Source organism: Schistocerca serialis, chromosome 5, assembly GCF_023864345.2.
Source record: "Schistocerca serialis cubense isolate TAMUIC-IGC-003099 chromosome 5, iqSchSeri2.2, whole genome shotgun sequence".
Lineage (NCBI taxonomy): Eukaryota > Metazoa > Arthropoda > Insecta > Orthoptera > Acrididae > Schistocerca > Schistocerca serialis.
Window position 1 is genome coordinate 621,236,774 of NC_064642.1, and position 19,232 is coordinate 621,256,005.

At 45.0% G+C, this 19,232-nt stretch overlaps 1 protein-coding gene across 1 annotated transcript in view; it reads left to right on the forward strand.

The window, feature by feature from the left end:
* The window catches only part of LOC126482141 (chondroitin sulfate proteoglycan 4), a 660,554-nt gene that overhangs the window by 597,483 nt on the left and 43,839 nt on the right, over positions 1-19,232 (forward strand). Inside the window, exons 19-20 of the mRNA XM_050106118.1 lie at positions 2,407-2,562; positions 8,869-9,130. Of these exons, the coding sequence (XP_049962075.1) occupies positions 2,407-2,562; positions 8,869-9,130 (418 nt within the window). The remainder of the gene's footprint in view (positions 1-2,406; positions 2,563-8,868; positions 9,131-19,232) is intronic.

Below are 19,232 nucleotides of genomic sequence, written 5' to 3' on the forward strand. Positions count from 1 at the left end.
GAATGTGGTGGCCAGTGGAAGTGCTTAAGCTCAGGAGAGTGTTCCTGGAGCCACACTGTAGCAATTCTGGATGTGTGAGGTGTCGCATTGTCCTGCTGGAATTGTCCAAGTCCGTCGGAATGCACAATGGACATGAATGGATGTAAGTGATCAGACTGGATTCTTACGTACGTGTCACCTGACAGAATTGTATGTAGACGTATCAGGGGTCCCGTATCACTCCAACTACTCACGCCCCAACAATTACAGTGCCTCCACCAGCTTGAACACCCCCTGCTAACATGCAGGGTCCATTGATTCATGAGGTTGTCTCCATGCCCGTACACGTCCAATCGTTCTACACAATTTGAAATGAGACTCGTCCGACCAGACAATATGTTTCCAGTCACCAACAGTCCAGGCGAGACGTGATGCTTTGTGTCGCGCGGTCATCAAGGGCACATGAGCGGGCCTTCGGCTCCCAGAGTCAATATCAATTATATTTCGATGAATGGTTGGCGCGCTGACACTTTTTGATGGCCCAGAATTGAAATCAGCAGCAATTTGTGGAAGCATTGCATTTCTTTCATATTGAACGATTCTCTTCAGTTGTCGTTGGTCTTGTTCTTGCAGGATATTTCTCCGGCTGTAGCGATGTCGGTGATTTGATGTTTTAGCGTATTCCTGATATCCACTGTACACTCGTGAAATGGTCATACGGGAAAATCGCCACTTTACCGCTACTTCGGAGATAGTGTATCCCATCGCTCGTACTCCGACTATAATGCCACGTTCAAACTCACTTAAATCTTAATAACCTGCCATTGTAGCAGCAGTAAGCGGTCTAACAACTGCACCAGACACTTGTTGCTTTATGTAGGCGTTGCCGACCGCAGGACCATATTCTTCCAGTATACATACTCCCTTTTTGAATACCCATGCCTATACCAGTTTCTATGGCGCTACAGTTCCCTTTTTTGGTATTGGGTTTTGGATATCCTAACTGTATCCAGTTATTTCCAGTTTTCGCCTGTATGGCGCTGCCGCCGCCTCCGTTTTGACCCACAGTTGTAATGAGGGCATGTCCAGCATGGCCTCCATCCCAGCAGCTGGCATGCTCGTAATTCCACCTGGAGCGGCTAAGTAGGAAAAGGAAAAGAACACCCGTTATGGCTAAGAGGAAAAGGAAGAGAAGGAAAAATAGTAGGTAAATGTGGACTGGGGGAAAGGAATGAAAGAGGAAGCTGTCTGCGTAGTATTTTGCAAAGACCATAATTTAATCATTGCTAATGCTTGGTCTAAGAATCGGAAAAGACGGTTGCATACGTGGAAGAGATCTGTAGATACCGGAAGGTTTCGTATTGATTACATAATGGTCAGACAGAAATTTAGGAACCAGAATTTAAATTGTAAGACGCTTCCGGGGGCAGATGTTGACTCTGACCACTATTTATTGATTACGAGCTGTAGATTAAAACTGAAGAAATTCGAAAAAGGTAGGAAATTATGGAGATGGGACACACATAAGTTGAAACAACCAGAGGTTGTTGAGAGCTGCAGAGGGACCATTAGGCAATGGTTAACTAGAAAAAGGTAGGAAATTATGGAGATGGGATGTGCACAAGTTGAAACAAGCAGAGGTTATTGAGAGCTGCAGAGGGACCATTAGGCAATGGTTGACTAGAACAGGGGAAGGAATGCAGTAAAAGAGGAATGCGTAGCTTTGAGAGATGAAATAGTGAAGGCAGCAGAAGATCAGATAGGTAAAAAGGCAAGGCCTATTAAAAATCCTTGGATAACAAAAGAGATTTAGTTGACGAAAAGAGAAAATTTAAAAATGCACCAAATGAAAGAGGCGAAAGAGAATACAAACCTTTAAAAAATGAGATTTGCAGGAAGTGCAAAGTTGTTAAGCAGGGCTTGCTAGAGAACAAACTTAAGGGCCTATAAGCAAATTTCACTAGTGGAAGGATACATACCACTTACAGAATATCAAGAGATCAGATGGTAAACCCGTCCTAAGCAAAGAAGGGAAAGCTGAAAGGTGTAAAGAGTATATAGGGGCTCTATACAAAGGTAAATTGAAAGCCAATATTATATAAAAGGAAGTGAACGTAAATGAAGATGAGATGGGAGACATGATACTAAGAGAAGACTTCAGAATTCATGACTGACACAGAAACACACAAAGAGTAACGTTATATTCATTATATTCGGCCGCTGTTTGAGTGGTTCGGAAGAATATCAAACACTGAATAGTGAAATGATCATTTAACCTGCGAGTGTGATCTACATTCTCGATAGGTTTCACTAGGTTAGCGTAGCCTGATTGAGAAACGTCTGGTGAAACACCAGTGTGGTTTCGACCACACTTGCTGCTGATCTGTATAGTGGGATTTTCGTGATGTGATCATTCGCGTGTTGCAGCTGCCGCTGACGCGGACACGTCGGCCGCCAACCTCACGTTCATCGTATCGTCTCCACGAGCCGGGCACGTGGCGCTGTACGCTGCGCCGTCTTTGCACGTCCGGAAGTTCACGCAGGCTCAGCTGGACTCGCACCAGATCATCTTTGTCCACAGCGGTAAGTAGCACGGAGGAACAATCGACAGACGGAGCAAAAATTATTTCACAGACGTGGCATTTTCGCAGGCACGTGCTGTAGATACAACGGCAAAAACAAGTAAACCATCCAGGAAACTAATTAAAACATGACGTGTTGATAGGGCATGTGATGTTACTTCAATTATTACAAAATCAAATTAAATTTTCAAAGAACATTGCAATATGAGCCCAATTATCAGTAAGACGGAGCACTTCCTCTGGCCTGAATTCGGCTGGGAAGATTGGGAAGGGTGCCATAAAGATGTTATGTCCTCCCCTGAGGCAAGCTGGCACACACTGATAGGAGATGGGCAAACTCGTTCATCCCTTGGCAACTAGTTCACTGCTGATAGTTCATTTTTACTCGTTCACCGTTCATTTGTGCTTGGTATATGGTTCTTATGAAAAACTGAAAACTAGTAGTGTAGGTCACTGTAGGATGGAGGGCATCAAAAGGGGGCACTTGCCTTCTTCTTGGAGTATAGAGTTTTTATTCATTACAGAATTCGTACACACTTTTATAAGTAATTTCTGTGATTCTGCAGAACCTCTCATTTAGCCAACCGTAGCCTTGTGTGGCTGATCGCAGGGAAATAATATAGGGTGGCGCACAGAAAACCGGCCCCGAGTACAGACTGCTCGCCTATTACGGACGATGTGTTGCCCGTTACGAGCAGATACAACAAACAGACAAACATGTAACAATTAGGCAGTGAAGAAATAACAAGCTAATGCAAGCAACAATTGCGAAACAATCGATGACGATGTGTAGAGAGCTAGAGAAGAGAACACGAAAATCTCACGCGACGCGCATGGGCTATAGCTCATGTAGTCTTGTAAAGCTGTTTGTGGCTGTTTCCCAACTTACTAGACCACAAGTCTCTTGTATAAAATTCTTCGTTTCGACTTCCACTACCTAGCTATACTACGTTGTAAACGATAATCGTTTACACCCTATATATACTTCACGTTGTCTCTGAGTTTGTAGGCGAAGTAGAGGCTTTATGGGAGCATAAAATAAAATGTGGTTTTCTCATCATACTTGCGTTACACTCTTAGTAAAAATTAGGTTTTTATGTTGCATTATTAAAGTTAATGCAGCAATAATAATAATAATTAAATTCGCAGTAATAAAGTTTTTGGTTTGAAAGCTCCTTCTGCACAAATGTTTTTGAGATAATAAATAAATAGGATTTTATGGCAATCTATGTCTTTTCAAATGGAGAGGCACCGCTTTTCCACAACTGGATACTGAACTAACTAGGAGCAGTCGGCAGTGGAACTGAGACAGGTGGTCATGCGAAGAACGACGAGTGCGGCCGAGGGAGACCGAGACTGAGACGGGCACGCGACCGAGGCTGCAACGAGAACTGCCGAAGTGACCGCCGCGACCGAAGTGAACTAGTGAACTTTGAACCGATCATTCCTCGTTCCCGAGAACTATAAGTAGACCGCCGCGACCGAAGTGAACTATGAACCGATCGTTCCTCGTTCCCGAGAACTATAAGTAGACCGCCGTGACCGAAGTGAACTATGAACCGATCGTTCCTCGTTCCCGAGAACTATAAGTAGACCGCCGTGACCGAAGTGAACTATGAACCGATCGTTCCTTCGAATTCGTTCCTCGGTCCTTTCGTTCATCTTGGTGAACCGTTCCTTTGCACCCGTTCGTTCGGGAACTACCCATCTCTAACACTGATGTAACTGGTCTTTTATAGCCAGGATACTGGCGTTGAGATGAAGTTGCCGTCGGAAATGGCCCCACACATGTACTGTGTGGGGCAGAGCTGGGGGACTTGCTGGCCACGGGACTGACTACCTCAACATCACACAGATGGTTCAGAAACACATGTGCCATATGTGGACGACCGCAGTGGTGTTGAAAAATGGCTCCATATTACTGTCACATGAGAGATAAGACACCAGAACACTGTATGTTCGGGACATACAGTTGTGCAATCTTAGCTCCCTCAACCACAACCACTATGACCTAAAGTCAAACGCGGTATCTCCCCACATCATGTTGCCGCAAATAACATCACTTTGTCTCTCCAAAGTATTATGAGAATGGGTTCCCTCTTCAGGACGCCACTATATTTGCTGAGGATGATCAGCTGGAGCAGTGGAGAAGCGCGACTCGTTGCTGTAGGTAGTGCGACACCGTCCATAAGCAGTCTACGCTGCTCGGTCTCAGTAGCACTTGAGACGAATCGGTTTGTATTGCAGTGTTAATGGCACTCTACGCATAGTCTAATGTAGCTGCTACTAGTCTCCGACACATAAGCGTGATGACACAGAATGTGACGGGGAGTCCATTCTTGGACGGCAGACACAGATGTGGAAAGGTTACGATGACCTTGGTGTACAGTGTGGCGACCCTCCCTTTTGGTGGTCAGACGTGTCCGATGGGAATCTTGGCGGCGAGTATAGTTGCCATCAAGTTCCCATGCAGTCGAACATCGCGCCACTGTCACATCCGAATGCCCCACAAATCAGAATATTGGACAGTTCGATCAGCCAGCCAACTGGAGACCCACAAAGAGGCCTCTCTTCAAACTCTGTCAGGTGCTGATAACGTTGTCTCACAGGAGTACGCGGCATCTCCGTGTCCTTCAGAGTGATCAAACGTTTTCTCAAGCCTTTTATGTACCCTACCAGGCCTGGAAAAAACACGAACCATACGTTTTCTGGTGGTCGCTCTGCATTTCACAGACAACTGCAATTCTAAGCATTTACATATCCGCCGATGATGTGTACGTGTACGAAGTTACATTGAGGTTCGACAATGTTTTCTGGGTGCTTCACGCTTTTTTGTGAGATGTATAATTATCGTGGACCAAAAAGCTTTAAAAATACGTAGTGTGACGCGTTAAATGATAAAGACAGCTACATGAAATTTTTTTAGTTGTGAATAACAGTTCTGCAGACTATTAAATGTGAGGAAAGCGTACTTGAGGTGCCAAAAAAAAAACACCGACAAGCTTTAGGGACAGATTCCAAAAGAAGAAAAAATACAAGGGGACTAAAGCGCATGCCTTAAGAGTTATGAACACTTGTTCATCTTCGATTTTATGAAACACACCTCTTCTACTGCAAGATAATTGCTTTTCATGTTTTGGAAAGTGGTAATATGGACCACATCAAGACAAAAATGCATTATAACCATGACCCGAAAGTCCATACCTTACGAGCTATGAGCACTTGTTCAGTAGGAGCCGGCCGCTTCAGTCGTCGGCCGTTTGTGGCCGTGCGGTTCTAGGCGCTACAGTCTGGAACCGCGCTACCGCTACGGCCGCAGATGTTAAGTCCCATAGTGCTCAGAGCCATTTGAACCATTTGAACCGCTTCAGTCAGGAACCGCCCGACTGCTATGGTCGCAGGTTCAAATCCTGCCTCGAGCATTGATGTGTGTGATGACTTTGGGTTAGTTAAGTATAAGTTGTTCTAAGTTATAGGGGACTGATGACCTAGATGTTAAGTCCCGTAGTGCTCGGAGCCATTTGAACGACTTTTTTTTTTTTTTTTTTTTTTTTTTGTACAGTAGAAGAGATGTGTTTCACACTAACGAAGATGTACCGGATGATCAAAAAGTCAGTATAAATTTGGAAACTTAAAAAACCACGGAATAATGTAGATAGAGAGGCAAAAATTGACACACATGCTTGGAATGTCATGGGGTTTTATTAGAACCAAAATGCAGGATGGTGCTCCACCCGATATTGCTAGACGCGTGAAAGGTCTCTTGCCCGCTTCGTTTGGTGATGATCGTGTGCTCAGCCGCCACTTTCGTCATGCTTGGCCTCCCAGGTCCCCAACCTCAGTCCGTGCGATTATTGGCTTTGGGGTTACCTGAAGTTGCAAGTGTATCGTGATCGACCGACATCTCTAGGGATGCTGAAAGACAACATCCGACGCCAATGCCTCACCATAACTCCGGACATGCTTTACAGTGCCTGTTCACAACAGTATTCCTCGACTAGAGCTATTGTTGAGGAATGATGTTGGTCATATTGAGCATTTCCTGTAAAGAACATCATCTTTGCTTTGTCTTAATTTGTTATGCTAATTATTGCTATTCTGATAAGATGAACCGCCATCTGTGGGACATTTTTTGAACTTTTATATATTTTTTTCTTTTTACTCTAATAAAGCCCCATGTCATTCCACGCATGTGTGTCAATTTGTACCTCTCTATCTACATTATTACGTGATTTATTCAGTTTTCAAATTTATACTGACTTTTTGATCGTCCGGTACAAGTGCTCATACCTCTTAATGTATGCATTCTGGAGCCCATGTTTACTGGACTTTTTTACTTATTTCTTTTTAAGGAACCTTCCCATGAAGCGTGTCGGAGTTTTTTGGGGACACGCTGAATATTGCCTGTAAGAGTAGTTGTACCAAATTTGTCCGTAACATTTTATAAAGAAATACGTATCTAATGGTTGAAAATTTTCTTCTCTTCCCTTTTCTTCTCTCTCTCTCTCTCTCTCTCTCTCTCTCTCTCTATCTATCTATCTATCTATCTACACTAATGGCCATTAAAACTGCTACACCACGAACATGACGTGCTACAGACGCGCAATTTAACCGACAGGAAGAAGATGCTGTGATATGGAAGTGATTAGCTTTTCGGAGCATTCACACAAGGTTGGCACCGGTGGCGACATTTACAATGAGCTGACATGAGGAAAGTTTCCAACCGATTTCTCATACACAAACAGCAGTTGACCGGCGTTGCCTGGTGAAACGTTGTTGTGATGCCTCGTGTAAGGAGGATAAACGCGTACCATCACGTTTCCGACTTTGATAAAGATTGAATTATAGCCTATCGGGATTACGGTTTATCGTATAGCGACATTGCTCCTCTCTTTGGTCGAGATGCACTGACTGTTAGCACAATGTGGAATCGGTGTGTTCAGGAGGGTAATACAGAACGCCGTGCTGGATCCCAACGGCCTCGTATCATTAGCAGTCGAGATGACAGGCATCTTATCCACATGGCTGTAACGGATCGTGGAGCCACATCTCGATCTCTGAGTCAACAGATGGGGACGTTTGCAAGACAATAACCATCTGCACGAACAGTTCAACGACGTTTGCAGCAGCATGGACTATCAGCTCGGAGACCATGGCTGCATTTACCCTTGACGCTGCATGACAGTCAGGAGCGCCTGCGATGGTGTACTCAACGACGAACCGGGGTGCACGAAAGACAAAACGTCATTTTCTTGGATGAATCCAGGTTCTGTTTACAGTATCATGATGGTCGCATCCCTGTTTGGCGACAACGCACATTGGAAGCGTGTATTCGTCATCGCCATACTGGCGTACGACACGGCGTGATGGTATGGGGTGCCATTGGTTACACGTCTCGGTCACCTCTTGTTCGCATTGACGGCACTTTGAACAGTGCACTTTACATTTCAGATGTGTTACGACCCTTGGGTCTACCCTTCATTCGGTCCTTGCGAAACCCTACATTTCAGCAGGATAATGCACGACCGCCTGTTGCAGGTCTTTGTGGACACAGAAAATGTTCGACTGCTGCCCTGGCCAGCACATTCTTCAGATCTCTCGAACACGTCTGGTCAATGGTTGCCGTGCAACTGGCTCGTCACAATACGCCCGTCACTACTCTTGATGAACTGTGGTATCGTGTTGAAGCTGCATGGGCAGCTGTACCTGTACACGCTATCCCAGTTATGTTTGACTGAATACCCAGGCGTATCAAGGCCGTTATTATGGCCAGAGGTGGTTGTTCTGGGTACTGATTTCTCAGGATCTATGCACCCAAATTGCGTGAAAATGTAATCACATGTCACTTCTAGTACAATACATTTGTCCAATGAATACCCGTTTATCATCTGCATTTCTTCTTGGTGTAGCAATTATAATGGCCAGTAGTGTATCTATCTATCTATTTATCTACCATTCAGGTCAATGTCCCGCCGATTATCTAACCACGTGGTTATATCCAGATTTTCTGCAAATAGGATCTGACAGGACTTTAGCAGGCTGGCACGTCCGCTCGCAGGGAAGCAAAACTGGAAGTCGTTTTCTTGACGGCTGCGTTCGACGTACCGGCGACCTGTTTACGTTGCTCTTTGCCCCGCGACCAGCTTTGCCTAACTGTTACACGGAACTGTGTTGCTAACCTTGTTTGATTGCACTTTACATGCGGTAGCGATTTGGGGTGGCAGCGCAGACGCGGGCGCACGCGGTGGGAGTTGAACTGAGGTGAGGCGGAGTGATGTGAGACGAGAGGTGTGACGTGTGCCAACAGGTGGCAGCGTCCCCGCGGGCTTCGAGGTGTCGGTGAGCGACGGCGCGCGCACGGCGGGCCCCTTCAACGTGACGGCGCGCGTGCGGGCCGTGTCGCTGCGCGTGGCCGCCTCTGGCGCGCTGCACGTGTTCCCGCAGCGGCGCGCCGCGCTCTCGCCGCAGCAGCTGCTGGCCACGGCGTCAGACTGGCAGGCGCCGCGGCCCAGGCACGTCGTGTACGCCGTCTCGCGCCAGCCGCAGCTCGGCCGCCTGCTCTTCGTCAGGTGGGCCCACACACGCTACCCTTTCTATGTCCTTTGTAGTACGCAAGCAAACGGTGGATGATTTGAAACCTGTTTTGCCGAAGAAAGGCTGGATTCGGTTACGATTGTGGACGGGGACGTAATCAGTTACTATTGGTTCCCTTTCACAGTTACACACATTTATTTTTAAAACAGTAATTCCAGAAAGCAGGTGTTGACAGATGTGAAACTTACCGAACTATCAGTTTAATAAGTCACAGCTGCAAAATACTAATGCGAATTCTTTACAGACGAATGGAATAACTTATAGAAGACGACCTCGGGGAAGATCAGTTTGGATTCCGTAGAAATGTTGGAACACGTGAGGCCATACTGACCCTACGACTTATCTTAGAAGAAAGATTAAGGAAAGGCAAACCTACGTTTCTAGCATTTGTAGACTTAGAGAAAGCTTTTGACAATGTAGATTGGAATACTCTCTTTCAAATTCTGAAGGTGGCAGGGGTAAAGTACAGAGAGCGAAAGGCTATTTACAATTTGTACAGAAAGCAGATGGCAGTTATAAGAGTCGAGGGGTATGAAAGGGAAGCAGTGGTTGGGAAGGGAGTGAGACAGGGTTGTAGCCTATCCCCGATGTTATTCAATCTCTATATTGAGCAAGCAATAAAGGAAACAAAAGAAAAGTTCAGAGAAGGTATTAAAATCCACGGAGAAGAAATAAAAACTTTGAGATTCGCCGATGACATTGTAATTCTGTCAGAGACAGCAAACGACTTGGAAGAGCAGTAAAACGGAATGGACAGTGTCTTGAAAGGAGGGTATAAGATGAACATCAACAAAAGCAAAACGAGGATAATGGAATGTAGTCGAATTAAGTCGGGTGATGCTGAGGGAATTAGGTTAGGAAATGAGACACTTAAAGTAGTAAAGGAGTTTTGCTATTTGGGGAGCAAAATAACTGATGAAGATCGAAGTAGAGAGGAAATAAAATGTAGACTGGCAAAGGCAAGGAAAGCGTTTCTGAAGAAGAAAAAATTTGTTAACATCGAGTATAGATTTAAGTGTCAGGAAGTCGTTTCTGAAAGTATTTGTATGGAGTGTAGCCATGTATGGAAGTGAAATATAGACGATAAATAGTTTAGACAAGAAGAGAATAGAAGCTTTCGAAATGTGGTGCTAGAGAAGAATGCTAAAGATTAGATGTGTAGATCACATAACTAATGAGGAGGTATTGAATAGAATTTGGGAGAAGAGGAGCTTGTGGCACAACTTGACTAGAAGAAGGAATCGGTTGGTAGGACATGTTCTGAAACATCGAGGGATCACCAATTCAGTATTGGAGGGCAGCGTGGTGGGTAAAAATCGTAGAGGGAGACCAAGAGATGAATACACTAAGCAGATTCAGAGGGATGTAGGCTGCAGTAGGTACTGGGAGATGAAGAAGCTTGCACAGGATAGAGTAGCATGGAGAGCTGCATCAAACCAATATCAGGACTTAAGACCACAACAACAACAACAATTCCAGACTCAAAATAAATAAAAAACGTCTCACGTTATTAATGAAGGAATAAAGAGCTGTGTAAATAATACTGTTTTCAGTGCATCACAATTTAGCGAATCACCATAAAATACAGATGGAGACAATGTTTAAAAATAAAACAAGCCACTGTGATCACGGCTGAAGGCCTTAAACGCCAAGAATGGCAATAAATAAAGAATGTTTAAGAACTCGCTGCAACTTACAAATTACAGGTATTGAAATATTAAAGGCAAGTCGCCGAAAACACCGCAGAAGGCGTCAGACACCAGGAATGGCAATACATAAGGTTTGAAGTCTTACTGCTTAAATACAAATACCAAATAGGATTTAAAAAAAAAATGGTTCAAATGGCTCTGAGCACTATGCGACTTAAATTCTGAGGTCATCAGTCGCCTAGAACGTAGAACTAATTAAACCTAACTAACCTAAGGACATCACACACATCAATGCCCGAGGCAGGGTTCGAACCTACGACCGTAGCAGTCGCTCGGCTCCAGACTGTAGCGCCTGGAACCGCACGGCCACTCCGGCCGGCTAAGAATTTAAAGCAAATAACAATCACGACTGAAAGCCTTACACGTCAGGAACGGCAATGATATAAAAAATAGAAACCTGTTGTAAAACAGCAAATGCAATACCAAAAGTTAATTTAAAAAAAAAAGCGACTGATCCAGACGGTGCTCCAGGAATCGATCTCTGAGAAGGTCCGGCAGTAAACATTTTCTCCAGTGATGAGATAGGCAGCCAAGAGTTGCACTCACTTCACAAGATGGTAACTCAGACTAGCGGCAGTCTAACGAAAGACTAATGATAATCTTGTTGAAGCTACCTGACGTCCGATAAACCAAATGCAACGATGGAACAATACGCCAAAGCCGGAACCGGCGGTCTGCACTAGGACCCCAGAATACTGTGTTTAGAGCGCCCGGAACGTGGAAGCAACCACTACCAGCTTTCCGTCCGATTCGACAAACCCGAACATCTGAACAAACAAATCCCAGCACGGAACACCAGACAAACTAACAGTAACTAAAGCCCCATTCGATTTGCGTGTAACCAACCAGAATCAGCAACCACTCATCATTGCGGAAACAATCACAAAGCGAGCCAGAACCAAGTACCAAATGAGTGACGTCAAATTCAGCAGGCATGCAAACGTACACTGCACTCACTGTGACAACAATGACGACGGTTGGCATAATGAAACAAATCTCTTCAGTGCTTTATTAATTCACAGTTGAATAACCACACCGTCTAATCATTGAGCCAAGTGCTTCTAGCACAATAGGGTCTTCAAGTACTAATTGGTACACAGATCCACCAAACTGCACATGAGGGGTCTATGATAATCTGTCACAACATCAGATATGTACTACGGGCCCCCACGGGTGACCGACTCCGCTCTACTAGGATTGAAATGTACTCATCTTAAAGCTTGCTGGATTCGGTTTACGACGAGGTCGTGCACCCTCTTGACCACAGCCCCAGTCCATGCGCGCCACCAGCAGTCCCAGCGTGTTCTCGCACTTCCTGGACCTGGCTCCTCCTGAGTCCCCAACCGAACTGCCACACTCACATGACACGGAAAAACAACCATGTCGCCCCAAAGATAGGGCAACAGTTACTACATATCGATAACCGCCGCTGCTGCCACTAGCGGACAGGCAACGCTTGCGAAACGAGTGGCGCCAGTCAAGACGAGAAGAACATAAACAACCGCAACCATCCCAACTGAATGGATACGGTCTAGTCTCCAACAGAAGGTGGAAACTGACTAACAGCACCAACACGAGCCGCAGCGCGGCTCATGGTTCATGATTAATGAATGATTATTTGTACATGACACAAGAGCAAAGTTCATCATAAGCGAAAGTATGAATAACAAAACTAAGGCTGTTTTGTTTATTTGGGGGAGGGGATCAAACAGTCAGGTCATCGGTCCCATCGCATTAGGGAAGGATGAGGAGGGAACAAAACGACTATTCACGTTGGTGTGTAGAATATATGAGTCTGGAGATATACCATCTGACTTCCGGAAAAGCATCATCCACACAATTCCGAAGACGGCAAGAGCTGACAAGTGTGAGAATTATCGCACAATCAGCTTAACAGCTCATGCATCGAAGCTGCTTACAAGAATAATATACAGAAGAATGGAAAAGAAAATTGAGAATGCGCTAGGTGACGATCAGTTTGGCTTTAGGAAAAGTAAAGGTACGAGAGAGGCAATTCTGACGTTACGGCTAATAATGGAGGCAAGGCTAAAGAAAAATCAAGACACTTTCTTAGGATTTGTCGAGCTGGAAAAAGCGTTCGACAATATAAAATGGTGCAAGCTGTTCGAGATTCTGAAAAAAGTAGGCGTAAGGTATAGGGAGAGACGGGTCATATACAAAATGTACAACAACCAAGAGGGAATAATAAGAGTGGACGATCAGGAACGAAGTGCTCGTATTAAGAAGGGTGTAAGACAAGGCTGTAGCCTTTCGCCCCTACTCTTCAATCTGTACATCGAGGAAGCAATGATGGAAATAAAAGAAAGGTTCAGGAGTGGAATTACAATACAAGGTGAAAGGATATCAATGATACGATTCGCAGATGACATTGCTATACTGAGTGAAAGTGAAGAAGAATTAAATGATCTGCTGAACGGAATGAACAGTCTAATGAGTGCACAGTATGGTTTGAGAGTAAATCGGAGAAAGACGAAGGTAATGAGAAGTAGTAGAAATGAGAACAGCGAGAAATTTAACATCAGGATTGATGGTCACGAAGTCAGTGAAGTTAAGGAATTCTGCTACCTAGGCAATAAAATAACCAATGATGGACGGAGCAAAGAGGACATTAAAAGCAGACTCGCTATGGCAAAAAAGGCATTTCTGGCCAAGAGAAGTTTACTAATATCAAATACCGGCCTTAATTTGAGGAAGAAATTTCTGAGGATGTACGTCTGGAGTACAGCATTGTCTGGTAGTGAAACATGGACTGTGGGAAAACCGGAACAGAAGAGAATCGAAGCATTTGAAATGTGGTGCTATAGACGAATGTTGAAAATTAGGTGGACTGATAAGGTAAGGAATGAGGAGGTTCTACGCAGAATCGGAGAGGAAAGGAATATGTGGAAAACACTGATAAGGAGAAGGGACAGGATGGTAGGACATCTGCTAAGACATGAGGGAATGACTTCCACGGTACTAGAGGAAGCTGTAGAGGACAAAAACTGTAGAGGAAGACAGAGATTGGAATACGTCAAGCAAATAATTGAGGACGTAGGTTGCAAGTGCTACTCTGAGATGAAGAGGTTAGCACAGGAAAGGAATTCGTGGCGGGCCGCATCAAACAGACTGATGACAAAAAAAAAAAAAAAAAACAAAAAAAAAAGAGGAGGGAAGTCGGCTGTGCCCTTTCAAAGGAACCATCCTGGCATTTACCTGAAGCGATTTAGGGAAATCACGGAAAGCCTAAATAAGTGGGGTTAAAATGTCGTCCACCCGAATGAAAGTCCAGTGTACTAACCACTGCGCCACCTCGCTCGGTATTAGAAAAATACAGGTGTGATCTGGTACTAATATGACGCAATCAAAATTCTCAGTGATGTCGGTAGCGGCCGTCACTACTAAGCACAAGTACACATTGCAAGTTCCATAGATGCAGTAGCAGTCCAGTAGCAGCTAGTCTTGGGAATGCCAGCGATGGAGGAGGTGAAGGCTCCGACATAGGTGGCTGCCGGCTCGGTATGGCTGCAGTGGAGCATCATCCTTAGTGGCTGCAGGAGTGACGTCACGATGCGGTGCTGATGCAGACCCCTGGGGTGGGCTCGGTTAGGGCTTCGTTTAATATGCCACAGGGTGTCCAGTGTAAAGCCCGGAGCATGAGTGTATCCAAATGTCTGCTACTTCGTGCCACACTGCACCCGAGAAGATGCGCGGGCCGTGTGCACGCCGACGCTCGGCCTGTCTCGGCTTCTCTCGGTACTTCGCGGAATAATCGTTGCAAAGAAACATTTCATTTCGCACTGCGGTGCGGCATTTTTCGGTCGGCTCGGCTTTCTTCATCTCGGCCGAACCATGGCGTCACCGCTGTTTACCATTCGCTGTTTGTTTGTTGTATGAAAGAAGTTTACAGATCCAGTGGCAGTCGGTACAAACAGAGGCAGTCTAGCGATCTATCGCCACAAGCCTTATAAATGAGTGGGAATCACCGAATAGAAGGACAAGAATCCTCAGTATCTGTATTGGGATATACGTCCGCCTACATAGCTAAGTGGTCAGTGTAAATGTCTGCAATTCAGAGGACCCAGGTTCTATTTCCTGTATTGTGGAGAATATTTTGTTGGTAAGAGGACTGATATGGGCTGAACTCAGCCTCATGATGCCAAATGAGCAGCTACTTGACCGAATGCTGGCGGTTCCATGGTCTGTAAAACCTGCAGAAGGCCCAGGAGAGCAGTGTGACGACCACATGCCCGTCCATACTGCAGCCACATGACGCCCCAAGAGGATGACACAGCGCCCAGTAGACATCCCTTGGGCCCGGTTTTTGGTGTGAAATATACAGTAGCATATTCGATAGGTACCGGAAATTTGCTATGAATTGGCATTACAACACCACGCAGAAAAAATTTAAAGATTTAGTTGACGATGGAAGAGCAGAAAATCGATCGAAAACTTGATTCATTGATGTGTACATCAAGAAGCTTTCTGTGCGAAATTTGCAGATATGAAGCACGCGATGAAATTAATGGAACAAATAGTAAATTTTCAGCGGTCTAAGGCTCTGCAGTCATGGACTGTGAGGGTGGTCCCGGCGGACGTTCGAGTCCTCCCTCGCGCATGGGGGTGTGTGTGTGTGTGTGTTTGTCCTTAGGATAATTTAGGTTAAGTAGTGTGGTAGCCTAGGGACTGATGACCTTATCAGTTAAGTCTCATAAGATTTAACACACATTTGAACATTTGAGTAAATTTTCAGAGGTCGCACACATTATTTCACTCAGAGTTGTGTAACAGTTTCTATGGAATTAAACGAAGACTGTGGGGACTTTCTATGTTACTGCATAGTAAGTAGTTTGAGTCAAGGGAGAATCCTGGAACGATTTTCCTACAAGGGTTGGAACTATTTATTCACGATCGATACAACAGTGTTACATGTTTTCGCCTGTTACTGTCTTTCAAAGTAGTCACGAGCGTTGTGTAGAACCCGTTGTCAGCGATGTATACCGTTAACATAGCCTGTCTGTTGATGATGCGAATGGAGCGGTGTAAGGTTAAGGTGATTCTCGTGTACGACAGTGATAGTGTTAGCCTAACGCATTACGTTCATCCACGGAACACCGTCAATGCACAGTGTTACTGTTCGTTTTTGGAGCATCACCTGCGACCAGCTTAGCGAAAGAAGCGGCGTTACTTTCTGTGGAATCCACCCATCATTTTGCACAACAATGCGCGGGCGCATACAGAGCAAGCTGTCGTTGCTTTGTTTGGTCGATGGGACTGGGAAGTACCGTACCATCCACAATACTCCCCGGACTGAAGTCCTTGTGACTTTGATTTGATTCGGAAGATGAAGGAACCACTTCGTGGCATTCGCTTCAGAACTGTTCCAGAGATTCGACAGGCAGTAGACCGCTCCATTCGCACCATCGACAGAACAAGCTCTGCTAACGGTATACTAAGCCTTCCACATCGCTGGCAACGGATTCTACACAACGCTGGTGACTGCTTTTAAGGACAGTAACAGGTGCCAACATGTAACTCTGTTGTTTCGGTTGTGAATAAATACTTGTCACTATTTAAGTGCCAACCTTCATATTTAACACCCGCTATTATTGAATTTATCAGGGGAAGAGGAAAACAGGAACGGAAATCAGAACATCCAGAACTGATAGAAAAAAAGAACGCCCATTTCCTTAACTCAATGGCGTTAAAAAAAAGGCAGGGTTCAAAGAATTCCATGTAGTCCTGACAAAATTTGAAGGATAGTATTACAAAGGTATTGAGGCCATTGCCAATCTTACATCTGTTTTCGAGGTGTTTTCGAGACGGTTTGCCATCTCAGTTGAAACCGCCCCTGCGCAGGCAACTGATTGATCTGCTATGTAATTCCGATTTAAAAGACTAATTCTCTTAGTTTAAAACTGTCCAGGAGGTCTAAGTCATTTTCCTCGTGAAGAGTATACAAGTCTCCATAATGCAAGGAAACAAGGTAAAATATTCGATCAACACATGTGTCTGAAAGGAGTATTCGATTGTGAAACTAAATAAATCACGATTACGTGACAACCTGGATGCGAAAATACGTGAAATTTTCTGCATCTGTCCATGTGCCGACAATTAGTATCAGATTAAAATTATGTCTTCAGCGTACCTAAAATAATAAACTAATACTCAAAATTTGTTTTGCTTTGATCTATGTTGTTGAGAAACATGAAACGTGAAAACAAAACGTATGCAGTGCGTCTGCAACGCCATTCAGATGCGGCACTTTCGCCGTTTCCCCTCTTCTCTCTCCTCACATCCAAACAACGTGGGATAGCGGTGGGTATTTGCGCAGCCCGGTGGGAGAACTACGTCATGTGAACAAGAGCACTGCTCGCGTGCATAATTCTTGGGTCAACCTGGCGTATGCTGTTGCTAGCGATCGTGCCGCGTCGTAAGTAGATCGCAGACACGAGGATATCGCACATCGCTCGGTAAAGGTGTGACTTGTGGATGCAACATAGTCCCTGAGATTGCAGCGTCGATTTCGCCGATGCCCACGTTGGTGGCACCTGGTAGAGTTTAGTGTGTTAGCTGGTGAGGTACTGTCCATTACCAATAATGTTTCCTAAACACAAGTCGTGCTTGTCTTCCTCGGCGCAAGACTGTCTCGAGAGGAGCGCCCGCAGTACTGGAGAAGACATCCCGCACATCGTGAGTGTTATGCCACAAGCAGAAGTGGCAGGCGAACAGCGGGGCACAATAGTAGCCAGAATAAAATAGCTTTGTAATTCACAGATATCAGTGGAAAGGGGTGGTCTTGCTAGCTACCGCAATACGGCGAAAAAAGAGGCGTGAATGTTAAAGTGGACTTTGCACAGCTGCTTGTGCGTCTACCACTACCAACGACATTTTTTGTACATGACACTTTGGCAATGCCTCACTGTTGGCGCAGTTTTGTAGACCGCTCTTGTTTTCAGTTCTTCAGCTACGGTACCGGCAGCAACATTTGGAACATCACAGTCCAAAACTACCAACGATGCTGGCAACTGCCATGTCTCTCCTTTCACCTTAGGAAACATAGTACGAGCACGCCATCTGCTCATGTGATCGATGCAGATCGCTCCGTTTCTGGCCGTCAGCGTTTCATTGCTTTAACCCTGCTGTTATCCTTCAATCAGTACGATCCGGAAATGAGTTTGTTCGTCCATAACATTTTTATCTTTAAAAATTAGATCCAGAAATTAATTATTTTGTTTTTCTACGGATTCTACATAGCTTAAGGCTTAAATGTATTAGTTGGTTTTCTCCTCCTAGTTATAGCTTAATATGTTACTGTTGTGTCCTTGGTGGTTATACGACACAGCTCTTTAAAAATTCGCAGTATGTACACATATTGACAGCAAAATTTTATTTCTACATGACTGAGACACTTTCGTGTTCATTGCTTTTTTACACTGAAGCGCCAAAGAAATGTATAGGCACGATAACGCCTATGTACGACAACAAATGTCTGGCGCAGTTGTTAGATCGTTTACTGCTCCTACAATGGCAGGTTATCAATTTATTAAGTGAGTACGAGCAATGGGACACAGCATCTCCGAGGCAGCGATGAAATGGGGATTTTCCCGTACGACGATTTCACGAATGTACTGTGAATATCTGGAATCTGGTAAAACATCAAATCTTCGACATCACTGCGGCCGGTAAAACATTCTGCAAGAACGGAACAAAGACGACTGGAGAGAATCGTCGAAGGTGACAGAAGTGCAACCCTTCCGTAAATTGCTGCGGATTTCAGTGCTGATCCATCAACAAGTGTCAGCGGGTGAACCATTCAACGAAAAATCATCGATATGGGCTTTTGGAGCCGAAGGACAACTCGTTTACCCTTGATGACTGCACGACCCGTCAACACCGACATTGGACTGTTGACTGGAAACATGGTGCCTGTTCGGACGAGTCTTGTTTCAAATTGTATCGAGCGGATGTATTTGTACGGGTGTGGAGACAATCTCGAATCCATGGACGCTGAGTCCCAGTAGGAGACTGTTCAAGCTGGTGGAGGCTCTGTAATGGTGTGGGGCGCGTGCAGTTGAAGTGATCTGGGACCCCTGATACGTCTAGATACGACTCCGACGTACGTAAGCATCCTGTCTGATCTCCTGCATCCATTCATGTCCATTGTGCATTCCGACGGACTTGGGAAATTCCAGCATGACAATGCGACACACCACACGTCCATAATTGCTCCAGGAACACTGTTCTGAGTTTAAACACTTCCGCTGGCCACCAAAATCCCCAGACGTGAACACTATTGAACATATCTGGGATGCCATGCAACAAGTTCAGAAGAGATCTCCACCCCCCTCGAACTCTTACAGATTTA